Here is a 25,017-nt window from a genome sequence, read left to right as displayed (position 1 = left end):
CTCGTCGCCCTCTCCATGGTCCCTTTCAGGCTCTCGACGTCGTCCCCCACGTCAACAATATCAAATCGCTGAAACCAGGTCATTACTCCCCGCTCTCCTTGCGAGCGTCAGTTAGAATTCCACATTACGATTCCATATCCTCTGCTTCAAACTCCCACTCATGGCCACTGTCTATATAAAAGATGCCAGCTTCTTAGAGTGGCATGTGAGCCTTTCTGAGCTGAACTTGGTCTACCCTTTATCCAAATTATCACCAGCAGTATCTGAGGTGTCTGCTGTTAGCTACAGTTGCACAGAATTCCTTAGCCTTCAGCATGTTCACGCTTAGGTAATTTCTTCGCTTCCGCTCTACCTAGAATGCCTTTTCCTAGTGTGGGCCCAGAGAACTCCTGTTCAACAGCGGAGTATCAGCCTAATGCCATGTGCACACTTAGTTCCACCTGAGTCATGCATTCACCTCAGCTCTTCTTTCACTCCTGTTCCCGAGCATTCTACATAGGCCTCCATTCTAGCGTCTACAATCATGCAGCATACTTCCAACTATTGAAGCCCATTCACTAGCTCACCTACAAGTTCAGACTACTGATCTCTCTATAATTGGGCCTTCTGAATGTCTGTCAGCCTAGTTTTATTGCATTGTCTATTTATAATGACCAAAGAGTAACCCCTTTTTAGTGAATTGAGGTTCCCCTTGTGACTTAAAAGGCTACAGAATTTTCAGTCATGGCTACATTTCTCTTAGTGAATGCTGTGCTTGACAAACATCACTACGAATAAAACACTGAATTCATTCAATAAAAACTAAGTTCTAGCCAGCCACCCAAAGATATGCTCAGGAATGAGCCTTACCTTTATTCTCCCCAGCTCAAACTGAAAAACATTGGGGCTTGTGGCTTGTGCAAAAACTGCAGGAAACAATTTGGTACTTGGCTCCACCTGAAATAAACAAATGCATTTTAAAAAATAGTATAAGCACAATGGAATTTTACTCAGCAATCGAAAAGGATGAACTCATGTCTTTTGCAGCAACATGGATGGAGCTAGAAGAGATCATGCTGAGTGAGATAAGCCAGAAAGAAGAAGAAAAATACTGGATGGTTTCACTCATAGCAGGAGCATAAAGGACCAGGGGGAAGGGAATAATAATGAACAATTATATACTGAGACATTTCATGGGGGTGGAGTGGGGTTTGGGATCAAAAATGGGGGGTGCACAGGTCTATGGTGATGGCACATGGGTGATTGGTGATGGGAAGCCCACGGGGATTACAACTGAGATGGGAAACGGCACAAAATGATGTAAAAATAAATTATTATAATAAAAAAATGAGATGGGAAAAAATAATAATAGCATAGGGCCCTCCCTGGTGACACAAGGGGTTAGAGAACAGCACTGTGAAGCTGTCCACAGCCACTGCAGCACGGGTTCCATCCCCGGGTGCAGCAGCTCCGTCCTGTCTCCCCGCTGCCCCCTCAGCACTGTTTCAGTCCATCAGCTGTTCTGCTCCCACTCTGCTTCTGGTGAATCCTCTCACCCCCCCAACCCCTGCACCTCTAGCCTGTACCCCAGTTCTGTATGCATAATAAATAAATCTTAAACAAAATACAAATAATAGTCTAAATCAGAACACAGGGATTCTTATGTTCTTCCTAACGACACAAGCACTTCTCACAGGAGACCAAACAATGCTCCTTTCACAGTGACATCCTCTTTCAAATGTTATTTGGGGTATTTTTGGGAAAAATTTGTTTATTTCTGCACACAGAACTGGGGTACAGGCCAGAGGTGCAGAGGGAGTGAGAGGCTTCCCCAGAGACAGAGTGGGGAGCAGAACAGACAGATGGACGAGGTACACTGCTGAGGGGAGCAGCGGGTGATCAGGAGAGGTCTGCCGCGCCCTGTGGGTCACCTCCCGGGCAGGGATCGAACTCGTGCTTAAGTGGCTTTAGCTTCTCAGTGCTGCCCTTTCACCCGCTGCCACCAGGGAGGACCCGTATTTGGAGTGTTTTAAGTCATGACTACGAGAACATCTGGGAGGGACGTGCTGTTTCCTCACAAAGACGATGACACGATGATTCAAAGGAGGCAAAGGTGCACAACTCATCTCTTTTCTTAATTTCTTCAAGTGTGTAGTCATCCTGGAAGGGAGAAGCAGGCTCCTCCCCAGGTGGGGGTCGGGGTACCTGATAGTAGGTGCTCAGCTCCTTGCCGTTGGCGGTGAAGGTGAGCAGCCCGCTGGCAGCATCCACCACGCAGCCGATCTCCAGCCCGCCGCTGCTGCGCCCTTGCCCGGGGCTCATGGTCTCCCCCGCGCACACCATGTAGCAGTTGCTGCGTTTGATGCTGAATTGCAAAAGAACATTTCACCTTTGTACGAGCGCAGATGGCCAAAGCGGGTCTAGTCGGCAAACTACACCTAAGTAAGGCTGCGCAGGCAACAAGCTCATGCTGCAATGGAGAGGTGCACATGGGCCCGTTCTGGTTCTGAGCAAGACGCCGCCGACCCGCGGCTACCCCGAATCAGGCCTGACGTGTCTCTGAGCTTCGCACCCAGTAGAGACAGGGCCGCCAGTCGGAACCGAGTGAGAGCTGATCTACACCTTCCCTCCAAAAACTCAAACCAAACTGGACCTTTGTCTGAGGTTCAAAAAAGTTTAACCACTAACTTCTCATCCAAATTTGTAGCTGTCATTCTCAGGCTTTTTCTAACCACTCGCTCTAAGATGAGAAACGTCCCTTTTCAAACGACACAAGTCTCCGGACAAATTCTAAATGATCTAACCGCAGATTCCATGTGTTTCAAAGTGGGCTAAAAGGATGCCTCTCTGTGGACAGCCCCAGAGATCTGTGTGTGGACAAACATCAATGATCTCAACAACAAAGCCCAACCTCAATGTCACCTTTGTCTTAAACTTTACCGGAGGTGACATACGCAATTCATGTAAGCTTCACCTCCCTCCCATGACCGTCACTGTACAGCGAATGTATCAGACAAGCAAAAAAGCTAAAGGCAGGCAAGTAGGAGGAAGAGAAGAAAGCTGAGCCAGTCACTTGTTCCACCACCACCACTGTGTTTCCTGGTGCGACTGACCTACGATTCGACAACCCGCCCCTGGCTTCTGCTTCCTAGAGCACAATCATCTAGCTGGCCCCCCATCTCTGTAGTGGGGTGTGCCGTGCACAGTAGCCATTTGTGAAAAAACACACGAGCCCCAGGAACTCCTGGAGACAAGTGGCTGGGGCCCCGACACTGATGTAAATAACGCTCTTTCACTCGAGACTCTCGCTAGACTCAGTCTCAAGTTGAAGGCCATTGCACCCCAGAGGCAGGAGAGTGAGCTTCCAGTGATCAAAAATGATGGGGCAGCTAAAAAGAAAAGCGACATTCTGACACACTCTTTCCATGAGCCCTGTCACAGCAGATCAGAGAGGATGCATGGCACAAAGGTAGATGCAAATGGTCAGATCTTCTCTTGTCTTATTCTGCAAGGAAGATAGCCTTCTGCACTTTTTTGAAGGTTTGGTTTGAGTTTGGTTTGTTTTACAAATGAAAAAGGATGGCACAGAAAGTGTAAGTGACTTACCCAAAGCCACACAGCGAGTCAATGGCAAAGCTGAGGAAAGAACCCACCGCTCCTCAGTCTGAGTTCAAATGTGTCCGCCTCGTCTCAACTACCAGCCCACACCATGTCCGCTTTCTCTCCCCACCATAACCAGCTCCCAGGCTACATATCTGACTGTACGCTGTGGTTTTCAGTCACCCATCTTAATCCCGTGGCCAAGGTTAACTACAGAGCGGTTAGTCTGAGTAAATCACCTGAGGCAATATGGTCATTACCCAAACCGGATGCACTGCTCTTACTTTATATTGTTTTTCACCTTTAATATATTCAGATGTCTGAATGGCTTATGCAGGACACAAAAGGACACTGAATAGAGTGATCCTGCAAGTAGAAGGTTAGCCTGAATATGAAATTCAAGACAAAAAATCACACCTATATTTATCAACATTTTTATCAGATTCCATGGAAAAATTCGAGGAATACCAACCTTTCGTGCACTTTTCCTTTTTCATCTCCTAGCGTAACGGTTACTGTTCGCACTCTGTCCAAGTCAAAGCCTGTGTCGTACTGGTGGAAATCTGACGTAATCCAGCCCACCCAGACGTTAGCTGGCTCTTGCCCCGGGAAGATTCTCACTGAGTAGTAGTACTGTCAAGACAGCAAAACCGAGTGTTAGTGGAGGGGCAAAAACAAAGCTTCCATCTGTAAAATCTTTGAGTTGCTAAGGCTATAATTTCTGTATTTCAGTCACATGGCCTTATCAAAATGTTACAGGTATGGAGGACGGATGACAAGATGACAACACTCCTGAAACAGAGACTTCGTCTAGTCAGAAGTAATCGGAAAAAGAAAAAGGAATGAGTACCTCTGAGCAAACCGGTCAATGTTTGGGAGGTTTTTTATAATTGCCAGTATGGGCATGTCACTCACCTCCTCAGTATCTTTTGCTTTGCCTACTACTAACACATTTTCACACCATAAAATCACTCTGGCATAGTTTAGATCGAATATGTGAAAATCAAACGTATCTACAAGGAGCATAACTCTCTCTACATATATCCCACCTGGCATTTGGAGAAGAAATGTTTTGAACACTTCAAGTGGCAGAAAGCAAAATGATTTCTAACAAAGAGTGATAAATGATCTTTTACAGGCATCTCAGTAAAACAAGGAAAATTATATTTACTTGAAAAAATGAAGTGGCAGATTGAATTTCTGCCAACGCATAACACAGCATAACTCAGGATGAAGGGTATCGCTAAGGACATTTCCCCTAAGAGAGTTCTCACAGAACATAATATTCAGTTTTAAGTCCTACAAATATAAGCAATTAGTTATTTCCAAATAAGCCAGCTAACATGGCGACTCTCAGTGGACCGTCTGAAATGAAAAGCGTGACCTGAGAGCAACGAAGGACAGGGCCGCGACCTCGTACCGTGGATGTCTGCATCAAGTACTCGTAGTCGTCCCGGTCATCGGCGAGGACATCTTCTGTGAGTCTTGCGGAATGGCTTGTGCTATAATCTGGTTTTGTTCTTCTAAGCAAAAATCTGAAATATATTAGAGCACTAAGAATAAGCCACATACATAAATTGTTTTGCCTACTTCATCATGAACAAAAAATCAATTTAGTAAAGTGGCTTTAACCAGAGGGATTTTGCTTCCTAAAGGACATTTGCTTCCTAAACAAGATTTTTGCTTGTCACAACGTGGGACGATTACCACTGGCATCTGGTGGCTGAGGCCAGAGCGGCGGCTCAATACTCTGCAGTGCCAGGTATTCACAACAGATAACCAATATCTATCCAACCAGTGCTAATCATGCTGAGGGTGAGCTATTCAAATTAAGAACAAGAATGATTGCTAGAATTGTGCTTTCTTGTCCACAAAAAACCAAAATTCTTTGGAGAGAATGTTCTTTAAATTTCAGCCAAAAAAAATTCCATATAGGCAGCTTAAAAAACCTAACTCTTGGCCTTCCCTGGTGGCGCAGCGGGTTAAAGCGCAGCACTGAGAATCTGAAGCCACTTCCGCATGAGTTCGATTCCCGCCTGCAGCCTGCCCCGGAGGAGACCACATGGCGAGCCAGACCTCTCCTGGCCCGCCCGCTGCTCCCCTCAGCAGTGTACTTCGTCCATCTGCCTGTTCTGCTCCCCACTCTGTCTCTGGTGAAGCCTCTCACCGCCCCTGAGCCTCTGGCCTGTACCCCAGTTCTGTATGAATAAATAAATAAATCTTTAAAAAAAAAAAAAAAAAAAAAACCTAACTCTTGGTCCTCCCTGGTAGAGCAAGTGGTTAGATCTCAGCCCTATGGAGCTATCCACAGCCACTGCAACAAGAGTTTGATCCCCAGCTAGGGAGTGACCCACATGGTGCAGCTGACCTCTCCTATCCTGCCCACTGCTCCCTTCAGCATTTCAGTGGATCTGCCTGTTCTGCCCCCGACTCTGCTCTGGTGAATCCTCTCATCCCCACCCCCATGCCTGCATCTCTAGCCTACACCCCAGCTCTTGTGTGCATAAATAAGTAATTTTTTTAAAAAGAACTAACTCTTATAAATCATAAATCTGATGAGGGGTTAATATCCAGAATATATAAAGAACTCCAACCACTCAACAAAAAGCTGACAACACCATCAAAAACAGGCACAGAACCTGAACAGCCATTTGCCAAATAATACGCGAATAGCCATCAGCATGTGACAAGATGCCCAACAGCACTAAACATGGGAAATGTAAATAAAAACCACAATGACATATCACATAGCAACCACTAGGCCTGTTATTAAAAAAAAAAGTTGTAAGGGTTGAGAAGGTCACAGAGAAACTGGAAATCCCTGTACTGAGCATAGTACAGTGAAACAGAGCAACAGAACTGCCCGCAAGCCCTTCAGGGTATACACAGAACTGCAAGTAAGATCTTGGAGTGATCTTTGCTTACCCATGTTCACAGCATCAATAGTCACAATCGCTGAGAGGTGCAAACACCCCAAATGTCCATCAAAGAGTGAATGAATGAGCAGGATGTGGTGTACTAACCCCATCATCCATCCCTACAATGCAAAGGAAACTCGAGCTCTGACAAACCTACAATGTCACTGAACCTCGAAAACGTCGCATTAAATGAACCAAGTTACCAAGAGAGAATTTCTGTGTGATTCCACTACATCAGGAGCCTGAGGAAAGTTCACAGAAACAAAAAAGACAGGCATTTTCCAGGGGAAAGGGTGGTGCAAAAGGAGAGCTGCTATGTTCTGTGAGAGGACGAAGCTCGGAGACCTACCTCCGGACAACGGAACAGATTTAACGCTACTGACCTAGACAGCTAAAAATGGTAAACATTTGTAATGTGGATTTTACCACCATAAAAAAAAAAAAAAGCCTCAAGTCTTTCGACAGATCATGTCTGTGGTTAAAAGTAAGATGACAAGCAGGCTTATTGTCTGTAGAATCCTTGGTATGGAAAGGAGGAATAAGACAAACAGACACTGGGAAATGTCTTAACTGCCACTGAGCCCGGCCCTTCCACCCCACCCCCCAGAATGAGGCTATATTTAAAATCATTCTCCATCTATCAGTGACCTTTGTTTCAGACGAGAAGGCTTTTCCTGAGCATAATCTTTGTGGTTATTAAACTCTGGTTTTGTAGCTTCTTTGTCTTTGTCAACGCGATCAGGAACCAGATGGCCATGAGCTGTCTTCATCAGAACCTCAAAGTCGGAGTCTGCATCATAATCTTCCAAATCACTCTTGGGCCCAAAAAGACCAGCCCCGGGGAGCCCCCCCGCCGCAGTCTTGGAGAAGGCCTCGGCACATTCGATGGGCATGCTCAGGCGGTAGAACATGATGTCGGTGCTGCTGTTCTGGGCGCCGAAGGATTTCTGCGTGACCTTCAGGCACGGGGAACTGTCTATGGTGCCATCTATCCTGGTCACCTGGCAAATGAAGACGCAGCCGATCAAACCCTAGCCATTGTCACTGACTTCCTGATTCTAAAGATCCACCAGCACTCGCACGTACTATGTACTATGCCTTTGAAAGCCCAGGTAGAGCCCACAGATGCCATCCTTGTATAAATGAGAAGATACATCACAGGGAGCTTGGGGTGACAGAATCAATGTTCTGCTTCTAGCTCAGATAATGGCTTGAGAAATCCCTCTGTTGTTGCATATATTCAGATTAAGCTCATAAACTAGACAATGACTAAATTAAATATTGGGTCACTTCTAATGAAACTAAAATCAGAAGTTAACCCAATGCTAAGATTCCTCTACTGTGGAATACATCAAGGTCGCCATTTTAAGTAACCACAATTTCCAAGTAGGAACTCACCCATGTAAGGATAACCCCTCCTGTCTTTGGGCAATGATCTGATTTTTAAAGACAAAGCAAACCTCAATATGTTCGTGGTTGGATGGAACTTGGAGGAACTGAGGAAGCCTCTTGCTTAGCCACATGGTAATATCCCTGTTTGTATTAACAGCAAATGGTTCATAGCCCTCTTGCAAGCCACAGATGGTAAAATATTTCAAGGTGCTGACATCCTTTCCAAAGTTCATCCTGCCCACTTGAGCCACTCCAAGGCTACATACAGGTATGAATCCTGGAAAGAAGAAAAAAGTCAAAACCTTCAGCATGATAGCTCTGAGGTACTGTTCACAGTTATTAGCAAAAATACTGCTCCACAATTCTCATGGTAAAATTCTTGCCTTATGGTGAAAACAGTAAGATAAGACAGTAAGACAACACTAAGACACGACTGACATTAAGTGTCAAATGTAAGGGTCAGAAGACCAGTATTTGATTTTGGTATCATAATTGACTAAACGTGACCCCTGAACCCCTAGTTATATCCCTTCCTCCCCTTGGGCTTCTGTAAAGTAGGGAACTATTCAGCACCCCTCGTCCACACAGCTCCTGTGGACACAGCCCTAGGAGGCCCTGTCTTACAGCCTCCTGGCTCCGCAGGACATGGGGCTCTCTTACCAGGACCCTGAGAAAGGAGCCCCAAAAGGTGCTGCTTTCCTGTGTTACTCAAGAGCCTGAAGTGTTCAAACATGAGACACAGTCTGAGTTGTTTCTTTACATACAATTCAAAGTAAAAAGGACTGGACACAACAATTTTTTTAAATTTTAAATATGTATACACACACACACACACACATTTTACAACAGTCTTCATTCTGAACATGTTTTCATCTTGGTTGTAAGCCCGTGGGCTTCCCACCACCAATTCACTCCTATGTCATCACCAGAGTCCTGTGTGCTCTTCCCGCCCCAGTGTTGATCCTGTCCCCTCTCCTCCTACACTGCTGGTGGGAATGCAAACTGCTCCAACCAGTATGGAAAGTTGTGTGGATGTTTCTCAAACTGCTAAACATGGAACTTCCATATGACCCAGCAAGTCCTCTCCTAGGGACCTACCTAAAGGACACAAAACATTGACTCAAATGGAGGCAACATTTTAAAATACATTCATTCACTGATAGCTGCTTTTGATGTTTGAAGATAATTGTGCCTCTATTCTCTGGATACACCAGATAGAAGCATGAAAAAATAGAAATAATTAAATATTCAGAAGCAGATGCTAAAAATCCTATTGAAACTCTTTTGTCTTCTTCTCTTTGATGCTACTACCACTGTCGATTAAATAGGATAACTCACTTCCAACCTAAATAATTAAGATGTGAGATTAAAAAAGATTAATCAAAGTAAACAAGGAGCTAAATCAAAAGCAAGAGCAATGAGCAACAGGGGAAAATCAAATCAAATATTTCATAAGCTAATCTAATGTGTAGCAGAGTTAATAAATCTTTTCTACTAGTGAATAAAAAGGGGAAACTAGATTAATACTGCTAATTGTTTCTTTGAGTTCTTTGGAATCAGACACCTAGCAAGGCGATGAGATAATGTTTTTCATTGATGGGGTGGTTTATGCTTAAGCATGTTTAATTTTTTTTCCCATAACATTTTAAACAAAAGTTCTGTAACAAATAAACAAGGTCAGTATTGGAATGCATTGACAAATATAGATCGAACTTGTAGAACAAAAAAAAAGTAGATCATAACATGACAATAATTTTCTTCTATCATGATTAATTTTTCTTCCCTTATTGAAATGAGTGGTAGCAAAAGCAATCCATAGCCTTTAAAACAGCAAAAGATGATACCAATTAATCCAATAATTCATCATATCATTTGTGTTCATCCAAACACACTCAGATAAAAGGTTCCATAACACTGCTAGCACCCAGCTGAGTTGAAGTAAGGGTGAATGATGGTTTCTTGGTACAAATAAATCCCCCTGCAACTGTACCTGCAGCTGTGATAGGTCTTGAAGCAGTGAGTCAGGAAAGCTGCTTGAAATAAGCATCCCCAGGCATCAAAGACAGGGGCTTGGAAACACAGCAGATCTGAGACAGCCTGAGCGACATTTGCACACTGGAGAATCTGACATCTCCTTGACAAAAACCAAGGGGTACGACCTTAGAAATGTAAGCATCGATTTCTTTCAAATCATTTTATATGTACAAGGATTTCCTACCACGTAAGTGTGCATATAACTTTATATGTACAAGGATTTCGTACCATATAAGTGAACCTATACATATCTGCATAAAAGATCTCAGGGTTGTTGTTATTAATATCCAGACTTTTCTGCAGGTTTCAAATAATTTCATTTTTAAAAAAGGTAGTGTTATATATATATTAGTGTTGTATACAAATCTGTGAAAAATCTGGTTCTCGAAATTTCATTAACATTTAGCAGAAATATTTACAATAAATGTCATTTCAGGAAACAAAGATGTGACTCCTGGCTTTTTATTTGAAAACAAAGGACAGGCTTAGTAAAAATAAAATGTCCACTTAATAGAATGGGACATACTTCTCTTGCTCACATGGAAACGCCTGAGTGATATGGATATAAAATGGCCAAATGATGTGCTGTTCAGTTTGTTGAAGCTCAGGTTCTCAATGCTGGTACGTGATGAGTTGTGCCAAGCAAATAATGCACATTAAGAAACTTTCTTTATCTGCTAAATATTAATTGAACAGCTCCAGTGAGCCAGAAGCTGAGAACAAAAGGTCAGTTACATAGAGACAGCCCCCTCCCAGCAAGAGATTCTCAGTCTAGAGAGAGGTGGAAGTAAAGAAATAACATCAAAAATAACCTGCTGACCCATCTAAGGTCAGATGGCATGCTGTGAGCAGAAGGGAGAGAGGAGAGAGAGATTTACAGGGCAGCCAGCATTCCAGCAGATGGCAGGCGGCCGAAGCAGGAAATGACTGAGAACATAACTTCCCAAGAGACGTGGACTCTAGTCTCTGCCCCACCAGTTCGTGGGGGCAGCAAGCCACTGTGTGCCAGAAGCTGAAAACAGCAGACCTGGCTATTTGACCTTCGGCAAGCACTTACATCCTCTAGACCGCAACCCTTCTTCTGTCACACCCACGCTGCAGGGTTCTGGTTTAAAATGGGGTCCCTACGTATAGTGCTTAATGTGGAAGCTCACTGCACAAAATGAATTTGGAGGAAAACAGTAACGGTTAATTATACCATTATAGTTAAACATGCGCAGTCGTTAAAAACCGCGTTTAGGGGGCCCTCCTTGGTGGCGCAACGGGTTAGGGCGCAGCACTGCAACCTGGCCACAGCCGCCTCAGTGCCAGTTCAATCCCTGCCCCAGAGGTGAGCCCCAGGGCGCAGCAGACCCCTCCTGTCTCCCCGCTACCCCCTCAGCAGTGGACTTTGTTGATCTCCGTTCTGCTCCCCACTCTGTCTCTGGTGAATCTTCTCACCGCTCCTGCCCCTCTGGCCTGTACCCCAGTTCTGTATGCACAAATAAATAAATCTTTTAAAAAATCACATTTAGGGCTCCCCAAAATAAAACTGTAGAGAGAGATTAAACGAACACAGCAAAATAAAAATAACAGTTTGATTCTAGGTAAATGGTGTTCAGGTGTTCATCGAACCATTTTTGTGCTTTTCCGTAGGGCTAAAAACAGGAAATGACAAATGCGACCAAGACTGAGTAATATCGTCAGAAATTAAACAAGACAAGTTGCAAGGTGACACAGCTCTTCATAATTGCTTCATAGCAAAGCATGATGTTGAGGCTCTCCAGCACAGAGATGTCTACGAATTCACGCACCTAGCGCAGCCTACGGAAGTCTTGCCCTAGCTTGCTGTTCTCTGTGGTCTCCTTCTTCTATTCCAGTTTCCTTAACTGACACCATGACCGTAACAAAGCCTGATGATATCTAAGGGAAGTTTTCAGCCTGGCAGTGGATCTTAAGTTAGCACACATGAATCCAACTGGTTACTCGGACCTGAGTCACACCCACCCTAACTGCAAGTCTGTTAAAACAGTAGCTACAGCTCATGGCTAAAGGCAGATGGCTCTCACAAATTTCCCCTTTCTCTGTGGACAAGCTTCCTGCTCCAGAGCAGAGGGCTGTGTGATGATGGTGCCAGCCCTGCAAAGGAAACAGCGCCACAGGAAGAGGCAGCGTGACGCTGGCGAGAAATCCCCGACTGGGGCGAAGACAAAAAGAAGAGGAAGCAGATCACAAGTCTACCAGCTTGTCATAAGAACATACGGTCTCAGGCCTTGAAATTTCTGAGATACAGATAGGAATTCACACGTATAACCCTATCTGCAAAAGCAGATAAAATGGCCAATATTATAATAAAATATAAATGTAAATTATTTGATCAGAAGAGGGTGACTGGAGACCTACACTGTGCCAGGTATATAAAAACTTTCTCACTTATATTAAACACCAGCTACAATTTTTTTGAAGGTAAGCGAAGTGATGTTAAATCACTTGTCTAGGGTCCTACAGCTGATTAAATGGGAAACCAGAATTTGAATCAAGAATGCAGAAAGGAATATTAAAACAATGCATTTGCTTTAGATATGTGGGCTCTATAGAAATGGAAGAGGCATCCAGGGATCGTGTCCAATACTATCATTCAGGGACATGAAGACAATTATTTGTCCAGACCCATACAAGAAAAATTACTTTAAGAATCCATTCTAGGGCCCTCCCTGGTGGTGCAGCGGGTTAAAGCGCAGCACAAAGAAGCTTAAGCCACTTCCGCATGAGCTCCATCCCCGCCTGCCCCGGAGGTGACTACATGGTGCGGCAGACCTCTCCTGACCCGCCCGCTGCTTCCCTCAGCAGTGTACTTTGTCATTCTGCCTGTTCTGTACCCCATTCTGTCTCTGGTGAATACTCTCACCCTCCGCATCTCTGGCCTGTACCCCAGTTCTGTACGAATAAATAAATCTTAAAAAAAAAAAAAGAATCCATTCTAGACCTGGGTTTCAGAAATGTTTTGCCTCTATTACATTTTGGCCCAGAAAGTGAATTAGTAAGTGGACTCAGGGAAGTTACCATGAAGCAGGAGCATCTCCCATCGTGGATTGTATAGAGCCAGCTGTGGCATGACAGAGACACCCCTTACTGTCCTCCTGGCTCTGGCTTCATTCCAAATAATAAAGATCGGTAGGATTATTATTTTTGACCCTGCAAACCATTTTAATGCTACATTTTTCTCTTCATCAATCAGAGAGAGATTCATTAATAGTCCCAAGATTCTAGTTCCTCAAACATACATTCACTATATGCAAAACCACCTATTTGCAACAAATACATATAATAGATGCAACACATTTCTGATTTATTGTTTTCATTAATACATAAATTCTATCTGTCAACTAACTGGTCAGTGTAAGCTAAACAGAAACTGACCTTCACTGACTATACCACACATTTCACAATTCACCCCGCGTATAACATGTCCATTAGACAACACCAGCGAGGGCCCACAGTGCTTGTTTTAATTACAAATATAGGCTCCCGTTTTTCCCCCATGGAAAAAAATCACACGGCACTGTCAGCACCAGGAATTCCGTTTTCTCCCTGTGCTCTCACGTGGCAAAAGCACCATTTCTGAGTTTAATTATTATTGTCACAGTTGCAAAACCCGAGGGTCCTGAGGTAATCTTTACTTACAGAGTGCTGACAAGTTTGAAAAATCTCCTGTATAATGAGGCATTTAAGTAACACGAGGCTTGTACCCCGGCTTATTGTAACACGCAGGTAATCTCCAGACAACATAGCTGCGTTCACCATCTGGCGAGATCTTTGAAATGACACTCTCACTTGTATTACATTAAGGTAGGTAAGCGGTTCAAACATGAATATCTCTGCCCACCAGAGTTACTCAGTAACTAGATTAGTGGTGGACGTGCAGGGGGGTAGATGGTGTGTTAGCTTGCTGGAGCTGCCATTAAAAAAAATAATAATAAAAAAAAAACTCAAAAATAGGCCCTCCTTGGTGGCGCAACAGGATGAGGATGCAGCACTGCAAGCTGGCCTCAGTTGCTTCAGTGCGAGTTCGATTCCCTGCCCCGGATGTGACCCACAGGGCATGGCAGACCTCTCCTGACTCACCCGCTGCTCCCTCAGCAGTGTACTTCATCGACCTGCCTGTCCTGCTCCCTACTCTGTCTCTGGTGAATCCTGTTACCGCCCCTGCACCTCTGGCTTATACCCCAGTTCTGTATGCATAATAAATAAATCTTAAAAAAAAAAACCCACAAGAATGTACATAATGAAGAATGATGCAAATATATATATATATAAAATTATATATGTGTATATAATTATATATATATGTGTGTATGTATGTATATATATATAATTTTTTAAAGGACAAAAAAAATAGAAACTATTTCCTGTTTTAAAAGACTACAACAGGCTGATTGTCTTCAGTCAAAGAATTTACTGTGATGGCTCTGGAGACAGGACATTCCGGTCAAGGGGTCAGCGGCTCGGTTTCCCCGAGGTCTCCCCTGGCAGTCGGCTGTCTGTGCGCCCTCACCTGGCACTCACGTCCCTGGGGCTCCTTCACTGTGTGCAGACCCAGCCAGTCTGGGCTCGCCGCCACCCTCACAGTCTCCTCTAGCCTCTTCTGCCTTTTGAAAGGCCCAACTGCAGTCCCCTCCGGCTTCAACGTGGGGATTCAGTGCGACGAGTCCAGCCCCTGACCAGAGGCGTGGAGAAGTGCCCGGCCCAGGGACTGCTGGACTCACCACCAAACACCCCCAAAGTAAAAGACTGAAGGCCCCGCACGGGGCTCCTGGATTGGGGTGTGGCTTTTGCTCTACACGGAATTGCACTCGATATTTCAACAAGGCTTCTAAGGAGGACGAGCTGAGACTCCGTCCCTTTAGAGCGCAAACCCTCAGCGAACGTGAAAGTACAGTCACCGTCACAGTGGCGCGCATCAGCTCCTGCCCTAGGTGGCTCTTTCGGAGAAATGTGGAGGACAAGGTGAGTGTCAGAGGAAATTCTCTGCGCCACGTCCTCTAGACATCAAGGTGTGAGGTAAATGACAGCATCCGCCTATTTTCACTCCTGTTCCTTTGTCTTTTCTGTTGCATTTTGAGTTTGACTATTACTGTTTTGTCTTCCTTTTCTCAAATTAAAGCTTAGTTACCTAAATTTGGACTATAATATTTGTATTTCGTGATGGAACCTGAAGTTTATACTATGTGACAGTGAAGAGGGAGTAGAGAAAGTACCCGCCAAATCAAAGAGCAAATAAAGGGGGGACGCCTTACGGAGCTAGGGTCTAGTCACGTAAACTACTAACGTGACTTCAGGGGAATTCGGCGCTTCGTATAAATAAGTTTATACATGGGGTAGCTTGAGCATACATACATATTTTTCCTCCTGAAATTAGTGATAATTAGCAATCATCTGTGGAAATTGCCATGAGCTTTCTTTAAGGAATAAATTATCCTTAATAAGTTAGAAAAGACAACACAGAGCAAATAAAAACTGTGACTCATTCCTAGCTGATATCTGGGAGTCAAATGCTGACATTCTTCTTTAGCTGGCTAACTAGGCTAGATGATATGTGAACCACAAACTTTCCCCTGTTTTCTTCTTGGAGTTTTGTTGATTGGGGTCTTACTGTTAAGGCGTTAATTCATTTTGAGTTGACTTTTGTGTGCTGTCTGAAGTTGGAGCAAGGTTCAACCATTCTTTGCAAGTGCGTGTGAATTCTTCCCAACACCAGCTCTGAAGACAATGACCCCTTTCCCTTCACACATCCTTTGTGTCCTCATCAAGTTCAGTTCACAACATATGTTACATCTCCTCATCAGGATTCTGTAAGTTAATAACCTCTCGATAAAGTTGAATAATTTTCACTCAAAGGGAACTTAGATCCGCTGTAAAAGTTTAGCTGAAACTACTTGATATTACTATAAATAGCGTCCTCTCTTTAATTTTACTTTCTGGGTTTACTGCTAGTCTGGAAATGATACCTCACTGATAGCTTCAATCATTTCTAGTTGTGCACATACACACTTCAGTGTCTTCTTTACATAACACATATTCTATCTGCAAGTAATGGTAGTCCCTTTATTCTAGATCTTACCAGTTCCCATTTCTTTTTCTTATCCTCTTAAACGTTTGAACAGTGACATAGGACAGGCTTAAACTATGTTTTAGCACAGAAACATACTGTGGTCACTAAAGTACTAAACGATGTTATGAAGATGGCACCTCTAAATCCTGCAGAAACTAGCCTGCCTCTGTGTCTGTGCCATGCCTGAGAGGGTGTAGTTTAACATCATCAAAATGCTTTATTTTTTATTGCCACAGATAGTACTCACAGACATAATTACATTGGCTATTAAAGCAAGTGAGAAACTGTAATTATTTCCATTTCAGCTAACCCTGATTCCCCTCCCTACCTGATAACGCAGTAAGAATCACCTCCACCAGACACCTAAATTAGTACCTTGAGGGGTGATCCATGTAAAAATTATTGCTAATTTGTTTAAGCTTTAGTTCCAAACTCAACATACAAAAATCTCTGACTCTAGTTAATAAACTGGACCATGATGAGTTAGGAAAAATCACTTGCAGTTTCTTGCTATGGCGTTGGTATGGTATCTTGACTATCAGACCTCTCTGAGTAAAATCTGAAGTGTTACAACTTCAGCTACATTACAGGCAACATAGCTTGTGCTAAGAATGACTCTCATCTGTTAGCTATACGTGGGCATGTGTGTGTGTGCATGCATACTTACAAAAAGATTTCTGAAGAAGAAAGCTTGAGCCAGCCCTGTTGACAAGACAGAGCGTCTGTTCTTTATTCTGAGTAGACAGGTGCTATGTGTGGACGTAACAGTCTTACAAAGGCTAACGCTGCAGATGAGCCAAAATAAAAGCCCCTTCCCCAGGGTATTATTCTCCATATCTAGTTGAACTTGTCTGTTTAAAACACTCATGATCTGAGTTCTCTGAGTGAGAAGCCCAGGTGGAGCGTGGCTGGCTTCTCGCAGTAAGTCTCACGAGGAGAAAATCAAGCTATTGGCTGCAGCTGTGCCGGATCTGAGCGCTGGTCCTTACACAAGAGTCCCAATTGTTGTGTTGTAGGATGGAAGCCTCCACTCTCTGGCCAGTTTTCAGTCAGAAGCTGTTCTCGGCCCCTGGCGATCCCCCATGGATCCCGCCAGGTGACCTGCTCCACACCACAGCACTCTGTTCCACAATCTTGTTGATTTTTAGCTGATGCTATGGCTCTGGGCCTCAGGACATGACTCATCACTCTTGAGGGCTCATGTGATTAGATCACATAGATGGCTGACCTGCATTTGAGGAGCTCAGGGGTGACTAACAGTAACCTAATCACACAAATCACCCCCTCGTAGCCCCAGCTCTGCCTACAGTTAGAGGAGTTGGTCACACCAGGTGTGTCCTGTCGGAGTGGAAGGGAGTGGAAGCCCCTCACAATGCTGCCTCTGGCCAGGGCCTGCAGCCCCTCGCCGCCTCCTTCCCAGACCCCCTTCCTCAGTGGTTATCTGTCCATGGTGAGCAGAGACCAGGAAAATCCACAGAAAAGCTTGCAGGGGTTGCTGTTGCACTTTCCTGACATGTTGGCTGGCTGTCACTAGAGCCAGAGGAAGCTTTGGGAAACAAAGACTCATTTAATCTATTTGTTTTAACTAGACAAAGTCTGAAGAGATTTAAACAATAACAACAAAAAGCCAAATGGAAGAGAATCCTAAAAGGGTATTTGCGACAAAGACAAAAATAGCTTTTACGTTCTGAAAGTTCCACTCTAGCAGCTCAAGAATTATTTTTCTTGGCCACGAACACCCTCTGGGGGAGCCGGGTGGGAACAGAGTCTCTTCTACCAAGATCAGTGCATCTCAGCTGTTTCTTTTCTCGTCCAGTTAACATATAAATATTAAGGTCTGTGGTTACTAAGGGACATCGCAGCCCCTATTTAGGGAAGAAATCTGACTTTCTAGAAAGGCCCTTCCCTCATCTTGATACAAGGACCCTGGCCTCATGGAACTAAGCAAATGGCTGTGGATCCCCTGCCATCGATGAGGCAGCGAGATGATCCCATCAATCCTTCAAAGACTCAGTGTGATCGAGAAACAATTTATACTGATGAAGATACTATTTCAGGGCCTCCTGGGGGCTCAAGGGTTAAAGTCTCAGTGCTGTCATGCTATGGCCAGACACTGTGGCAAAAGTTCAATCCCCAGCCAGGGGGTGACCCCCAGGGTGCAGCACACCTCTCCTGACCCGCCCGTTGCTCCCATCAGCAGTGTGCTTCCTCAGTCGGCCTTTCCTGCTCCCCACTCTGTCTCTGGTGAGTCCTCTCACCCCCTGCACCTCTAGCCTGTACCCCAGTTCTGTGTGTATAAATACATAAAACTTAAAAAAAAAATAGTATAGTATCTTCCATTGTTGGTAATTTATTTTAAAAAATTATTTATTTATATAGAACTGGGGTACGGCCCAGAGGTGAAGGGGGTGAGAGGATGCCCCAGAGACAGAGTGGGGAGCAGAACAGGCAGATGGACTGAAACCCACTGCTGAAGGGAGCAGCAGGGAGACGGGGGACCTGCCGTGCTCCCTGGCCGGGGACGGACTCGTGCTGCAGGGGCTGTGGACAGCTTCACGGTGCTGCGCTGTGACCAGCTGCACCCCAGGGAGGCCCAGTACAGTATCTTCATGGAGGCTTCCGCACGTCTTTACTGCAGCACTCATCCACTGGACAGACGCTGCCCCTGCTGGCGCCCGGCCACACCTACTCCACACGCAGAAAGGACAAAGCTGGATCCCCCTTTCTCCACTCCGCATCCAGCAGTCTGACACACGCAGGTTCTCCTTACATGTCTGTCGAGTAACTGAGCCGAAAGGCTTCAGGGGCCCTGAGGGACATCAAGCGGGCGTGGAGCATCTGCGGCCTCCTCCCGCCTGCCGTTTACCTTCTTCACACTCACAAAGCCACGCTCGTGGCAGGAGCGGGCGTCAGTCTCGCCAGAGCAGCCTGCACTCACCGTCGCCCGCGTCGAAGTCTTTGAAGGCCAGCTCCGAGCCCGAGTCGTCCAGCAGGATCTCCCCGTTCAGCGTGAACATCATGGCGCGCTCCGTCACGTCCACCATGCAGCCCACGACGTCGCCCGCCTGCCAGGCGCGCCCGTAGTGCTCGTTGCCTTGGTGCCACCGCTGGGCCTGGGCAAACGAGAGTCAGTGGCACAGAGGACCCGGGAGGGGACCCACCTCCCGCACCCCCAGGCCTTCGGCTGTCATGCGGGGAGGAGCCTCCGGCACCTCGGGGTGCAGCTCGCATAGCCAGGGAGGCGCTGGGGCTTCAGCTCCCTCGGGTGTGATGCTGGACCCCAGGAAGTCCCACGCGCCCAGTCGTGACTTTGAGTCACCCACTTTGAGTCGTGACTTTGAGTCACCACTACTCCCACCTACTTCTGAAGAAAGAAACATTGCATGCAGGTACTCTAGGGAGTGGGGACGGCCGGGCCCAGAAGACGGGGCGATGGGCCTGGAACCAGCTAGAAATGGGCCAGTGAAAGCTGTTTCGATGTCCATCAATATCCAAATAAAATGCCGTTTCTTGGAACCGAGAGCACTGGAACTTTAACACAATAGAACTGTAGAAGCATCTCACTGAATACTAAAACCAAAAATGTTTCAGAGGAAGCTTGAAAATAGTCTTGAGATAGCTGCTAAATATCTGAGATCTAGATGGCAACACTGTATTGCATGTACAGAAGAAATCTGAAAAGTACATTTGAAACCGTTTTGATAAAGGTGACTTTTGATTCTTTAAGAGTATTCTACTAAAGTATAGGTAGAAAATTAGTAATATTAATATTCTGTCAAATAATTGTTTGTAACTTTTCCCTGAAACACCCCATTAATACGAACTTATCTACAGAGACAAAGTCACCAACAGAAAATAACGGTAGGATTTTTTTTTTCAAGTGTAACATGTTAAAATATTTTTTAGAAAATATTTAGCTAAGGTATCAAAAGATAAGTTTTCCCATCTGAAGTAAAAAAAAACCTGATTCAGGAAGTGTGATGTTTCACAAAGTGGGTCAGTTACCCTAGAAGATATAATATGGATTTCTAAACTATAGATTTTTCCTCCAAAACAATTATTTTTCCATAAGTCCTTACTTACTCCCATGGCTTAAACTGAAAATAACATTTCCCCCCCCTCATATATAAAGAGGAAAATTCATGGAACTAAGTCAGAAAATTAAAAATAAGACAGGTGTCAGAGGTACATACTTTTAAAGTTGTAAAATAGTTGGAATAAGCTTTAACCCTTTATCGACTATATAAAAACAAAACAATCACTCGATCAGCTTTACTCAGCTTCAGAAAGAAAAGTGACCAATACTGTCAAAAATAAAACTTTTGTAATTCCATTGCCTTAAGACTCCTGTGGCTATTTAAATATGTCCAAGTTAAGAATTGTCTTGAAGAGAACGCCCTCTACAGGACGCCCTCGAATTGTCTTGAAGAGAACGCCCTCTACAGGACGCCCTCTACCCGACGCCCTCTACGGAAGTGCGGCCAAGGTGCATATATGTTTTTGCTGAGCTGCATTCTTAACATTTTTGACAGACAACCATGATGCATCTTTTTGGATATTTGAAAAGCTGTTGCATTTCACTGTGTGTTCCAGGAGGGGTAATGTTTTGAGGCTGCAAATCAAAAACCGCACTAAGGCCTCTTTTGGTGCGTTTGCACTCTGGAAAATACGGATATAATTGTCTGCCGAAAAGGCGACCGGGAGATGCGGTGGGCAGTGCGGGACCCCACCCCACACTGCTGACATGGGACCCACAGCTCACCGCACCATGGTGCCGGGCACCTCCAAGTCCACTCACCTTGAAGCCATCAAAAGCAAAGGCACGTTCATCTGAGCCAAGCTCCTGGTCAGGCTGGCAGCCCGGCCTGCTCCAACCCACTCTCATGTCCCCTGCGGTGACAGCCTCGAACTCGAAATACCACCTGCCCGCCTTCACAGCGTAGGTTTTCTCGGCACGGAAGATGCGGAACCTTTCTCCTGTGCCGCTACACACTTCAGCTCTGGCAGCTGTGATTTAAAGAGATGGTGGTCAGTGGGTGGCCCGGAAACTGAAGAAGGAGCGAGAGTGTCCCTCCACGAAGCAGACCTCCAGGAGGCCATACAGTGCCTGTGTCCTGCCCTGGCTCCCATTCTGCATGGTCATCCAGAGGATCAGCCGCTGTCCGAGGGAGCCACCTGGTCAGTGGCCTGCGAAAGGGCTGCTGTTAAGCCTCAGTAGGCTGTAGGGGGAGAGGTGGCTCCTCCATGAGCCCCTTTTCAGGAAAAAACTATCTTTCTGCAGGGGAAAAAATACCTACCAGCTCCTCGGTGATTTGGTACGACCTGAGATGAGCTGGGAGGCAAGAGTGGAAAAGACAGTAAACATGCTACTGCTCTGGGGAGATGAGCAGGTGGCTGAGAGAAGAGGCAGGAAGCCGCCGGGAATTAAAGGAAGGGGACAGAAAGAAAGCAGCGGAGAAAGAGGTAAAAGCAGGGCGCAGTAACCACTGCCAGAGTTCCCGGACAGGATGACTCAGGGGAAACTCTCCACCACCCCACACAGCCCTCACGCCCGCATTCGAATGTGCTGCACGTACAAATGGGATGTTTAGGATTTGGGGGGACAAATAAAAGGGCCAGTCGCATTCACTATCAGGATCAGTGTGGCGTGAAGGATACAGCGTGCAGCTGTAGGAATGAGGCGGTTCCAGAGAGGCCACCCCGGCCCAAAGAACCTGGAGCTGGGCTGGTCACGAGAGTGTCAGCCCGGGAAGTCGCAGGGGGGCCCAGGGTCCCCTGAGCTGGCATCGCGAAGGTTCAGTTAAGCTTTGAGTTAAGCACAGAGGAGCCGGGTGACTAACTGGCAGGCAGCACCACCATCCAAGGCACAGGTTTGGCCCAGATGCAGCTGTTATGCTTCACTTGGTTTTACACACTGGCATTCACACTCATTCACACTCCACTCCACGCCATCAGTCATACTCACCTGCGTGTAGATGCTATGTTAGCTCACGTCTGTCTATGCCATAATGCCATTTTATAGTATAAAGTATATAATGATAGATGATATTAAAAATGAACACTTAGCTTATCTATTTCAAATATGCTTAATGAAGGCTGAAGAACTTCGACTCATGAAGAAGAAATGCAAGATCTGTGCCTTGGACAACCACCTCAATACTAAGGGCAACGTATGACACAGTTCTGTAACACCAACACCTCCGTGGACTCCGGCAGAGCGCCACACACAGCAACAGGCCAAGGAGGACTTCAGATACTGCACACGCTGCGCAACAATCCAGAGACATTTAAACAGAGCCCAGGAGCGGGCAGGCAGGACAGACTATGTGTCATAATTACAAATCATAACTCACTATGAAGGAAGGAAGGTTATTCTCTGACAGGGTGTACAAGTCTAGGTATTTGCGTATAACTGAACGGTTATTGATAGTGACCGGTGCTCCTTTTCATCTCCTGGTATAATTTCTAATCAGGCAATCTAAACCTTGATAAAATCTTTGGATGAATAAGAATTACTTTATCAAACCTTTAAAAAATATATTACTTAGACTAACTTTCCAAAGATGGTAAAACTCAAATACTAAATTCTATTCAATCTGGAAAATTATGTTCTTTGACAGGGAAGAAATCACAATCCTGATTCATTACACAGGATTAGATTAGAGTTTATTAAAATTTCCTTGCCCTTAATGTTGTTTAATGCCCGCGAGAGCACTGTAGCAAGTTCCGAATCCCTGGTTTAAGTCTTAGTGATCACCAGACTTATTCGGCTTTATTCCACAAACTCTCCCGTTTTAGCCATCCTGGTTCTGAACTCTCTCAGTTAGGCGTTCTATCGCCCATCACTGTGCCCCCATCTGTTCCTTCCCACTGTTGCCATGGTGATGTTGCTACTGTAAACTGTGATCACACTGCAAGGTTTTGCTTTAAAACTGCCTGGCCGGAAACTGCTCACACAAGCTTGCCCGTATTTTCAGAGGCACTTTTACGGTAGACCTTATTTTGTCTAAGGCTTCCACCTTCATCCATTACTATCTTCTCCTCGCCTACAGCCTCTGGCTTAGCCTCACTGGGCTTCCAATCTTCCCTGAGCTCTTCCTATGCCTAGTTAAGTAAGACGCATCTTCTCCCTGGCTGGAGGTCCCATTCATGCCAGTCTCTACTTGCTGACATCTTGATCCCTTCAACATGTAAGTCAGAAACAATTCCACCACCACCACCCCCGAGTCTTCCAGTTGAAATTTAATATTTATCATGGATTTTGTATACAGGTGAACTGAATCCCTCCCACAAGGCAGGCATGCACCACCGTGAGACATATAACAGCTTTACTGTTCATTGTTCATGCAACACCAGTAAGACTGAAACATCAGTTAATAATGGATGGTTTCATCTCTAAATGTTTTAAATACAGAAACCACAGATATCTTGTCATCCTTCCTCCCTTCCAGTGTCCTCATTTCTCATGAAGACACGCACCTAGCTTACTGCTTGCTCTGTGACATCCTTCCTTCCTTCCACACCCTTTGCTCTATCACACTCCCCTCACTGGCTCTGCCGAGCTGGCTGGGCACACACACAAACAACAGACAGGCACCTCTGCTGGCTCACAGTACCCAACCTCAGTCGGGCCATTCATGTTTCTCTGTAAGTTTTTATCTGTTTGCAGCCTGCTCTCTGTTCCTGCTCAAAAAAAACCCGCTATTTTGAATCTTTGTTGCAGTGTGAATGAAATGGCAGAACAAGGAAATCCAAAAATTCTCTTCTCCATAAAAGCAATGAGCACACAGAAAAAAAAAATCATCAAAATCAACATTTTTCAGAGCTTTGGAAATGAACTAAAAGCTAGCAACAATCTGGGACGTGTTTATTCAACGAAAATGGCCAAACCACTAGAGGTCACCAAGCTTAGTAGTGTTTTAACTGGGCTAGTCCCATCCATTCCCTCAAGAAAGTTCGCCCTCCTTCACATAATACAGAAAATGTCACAATCCAGAAGCTGCTGGAGGGGCAGAACAGAGTTAAATCTCCAAAGCTCGTTCACCTATAACCGTCATCTTAACTTTCTGACAATTCCTTGGAAAGTACAGATGAAAGCTTCTGCAAATCTTTATGTGACCTGACTCACAGTTTGTACAACGCAAATCATCTTCCCTGAAGGTACTTGTTAAAAGTAATGATAGACAATTTTTAAAAATGCAACTGCTTTAGGGCCCTCCCTGGTGGCACAGCGGGTTAAAGCACTGCACAGAGAAGCTAAAGCCACTTTCGCATGAGTTCAATCCCCGCCTGCCCGGGAGGAGATCCACATGGTGCGGCAGACCTCTCCTGACCCGCCCGCTGCTCCCCTCAGCAATGTACTTCGTCGATCTGCCTGTTCTGCTCCCCACTCTGTCTCTGGTGAATCCTCTCACTCTACCCTCCACTCTCCGCATCTCTGGCCTGTACCCCAGTTCTGTACGAATAAATAAATAAATCTTTTAAAAAAAAATGCAACTGCTTTAAATGGAAATAAAGTTTGGCAAACAAGCCAACCAAAAACTTATAAACCCTCTAGGGCATGAGCTGTCTGCAACGGTGCTGTCAAAAGTGTCCCTGGCAACCAGGAGGCCTAGCTGGCCACCGGGTCTCCTTAAGGTGCCAGTCCTCAATCACGTGCCGGTTTCCTGAGGATAAATGAGAGGTAGCCACTATTATGTAGTTATGATTGTTCCTCACACCAGTCCGTGAATGGTGATGGGGGGGAGTGTCTGAAAGTTTAACTATGAGAAAAAGTGTGCGTGTTGGTGTGCGTGTAAATAGTTAAGATCAAGTAACACTTTGAAAGATCCAGAAAGTCAATAAATTCCTAAAAAGACTGCTCTAGCATGTCTATTTCACTGTAATCCATCCAAAATCAAGTTGACAAGTTGAATTGAAAACATCATAATTTTAATTTGTTTAGAAGTGGAAAAAAAAAAAAACAGGAGAAACTTCAGAAAGAAGAAAACTGGATGACTTGCT

The 25,017-nt window shown here is 45.1% G+C and overlaps 1 protein-coding gene across 1 annotated transcript in view; it reads right to left on the bottom strand.

The window, feature by feature from the left end:
• RYR2 (ryanodine receptor 2 (cardiac)) overlaps positions 1 to 25,017 on the bottom strand; it is a 385,785-nt gene that overhangs the window by 155,546 nt on the left and 205,222 nt on the right. The window contains exons 28-37 of the mRNA XM_012730855.1: positions 23,085 to 23,096; positions 21,548 to 21,558; positions 20,813 to 20,988; positions 18,953 to 19,127; positions 7,958 to 8,166; positions 7,146 to 7,498; positions 5,000 to 5,114; positions 4,052 to 4,212; positions 2,185 to 2,344; positions 850 to 936 (exon numbers count right to left, since the gene is read on the bottom strand). Coding sequence (XP_012586309.1) covers positions 850 to 936; positions 2,185 to 2,344; positions 4,052 to 4,212; positions 5,000 to 5,114; positions 7,146 to 7,498; positions 7,958 to 8,166; positions 18,953 to 19,127; positions 20,813 to 20,988; positions 21,548 to 21,558; positions 23,085 to 23,096 — 1,459 coding nt within the window. The remainder of the gene's footprint in view (positions 1 to 849; positions 937 to 2,184; positions 2,345 to 4,051; positions 4,213 to 4,999; positions 5,115 to 7,145; positions 7,499 to 7,957; positions 8,167 to 18,952; positions 19,128 to 20,812; positions 20,989 to 21,547; positions 21,559 to 23,084; positions 23,097 to 25,017) is intronic.

The sequence above is a fragment of the Condylura cristata genome, unplaced genomic scaffold (genome assembly GCF_000260355.1).
Source record: "Condylura cristata isolate star-nosed mole 26May11 unplaced genomic scaffold, ConCri1.0 scaffold00029, whole genome shotgun sequence".
NCBI classification, from domain to species: Eukaryota; Metazoa; Chordata; class Mammalia; order Eulipotyphla; family Talpidae; genus Condylura; species Condylura cristata.
This window is presented reverse-complemented; position numbering and strand designations above follow the sequence as displayed.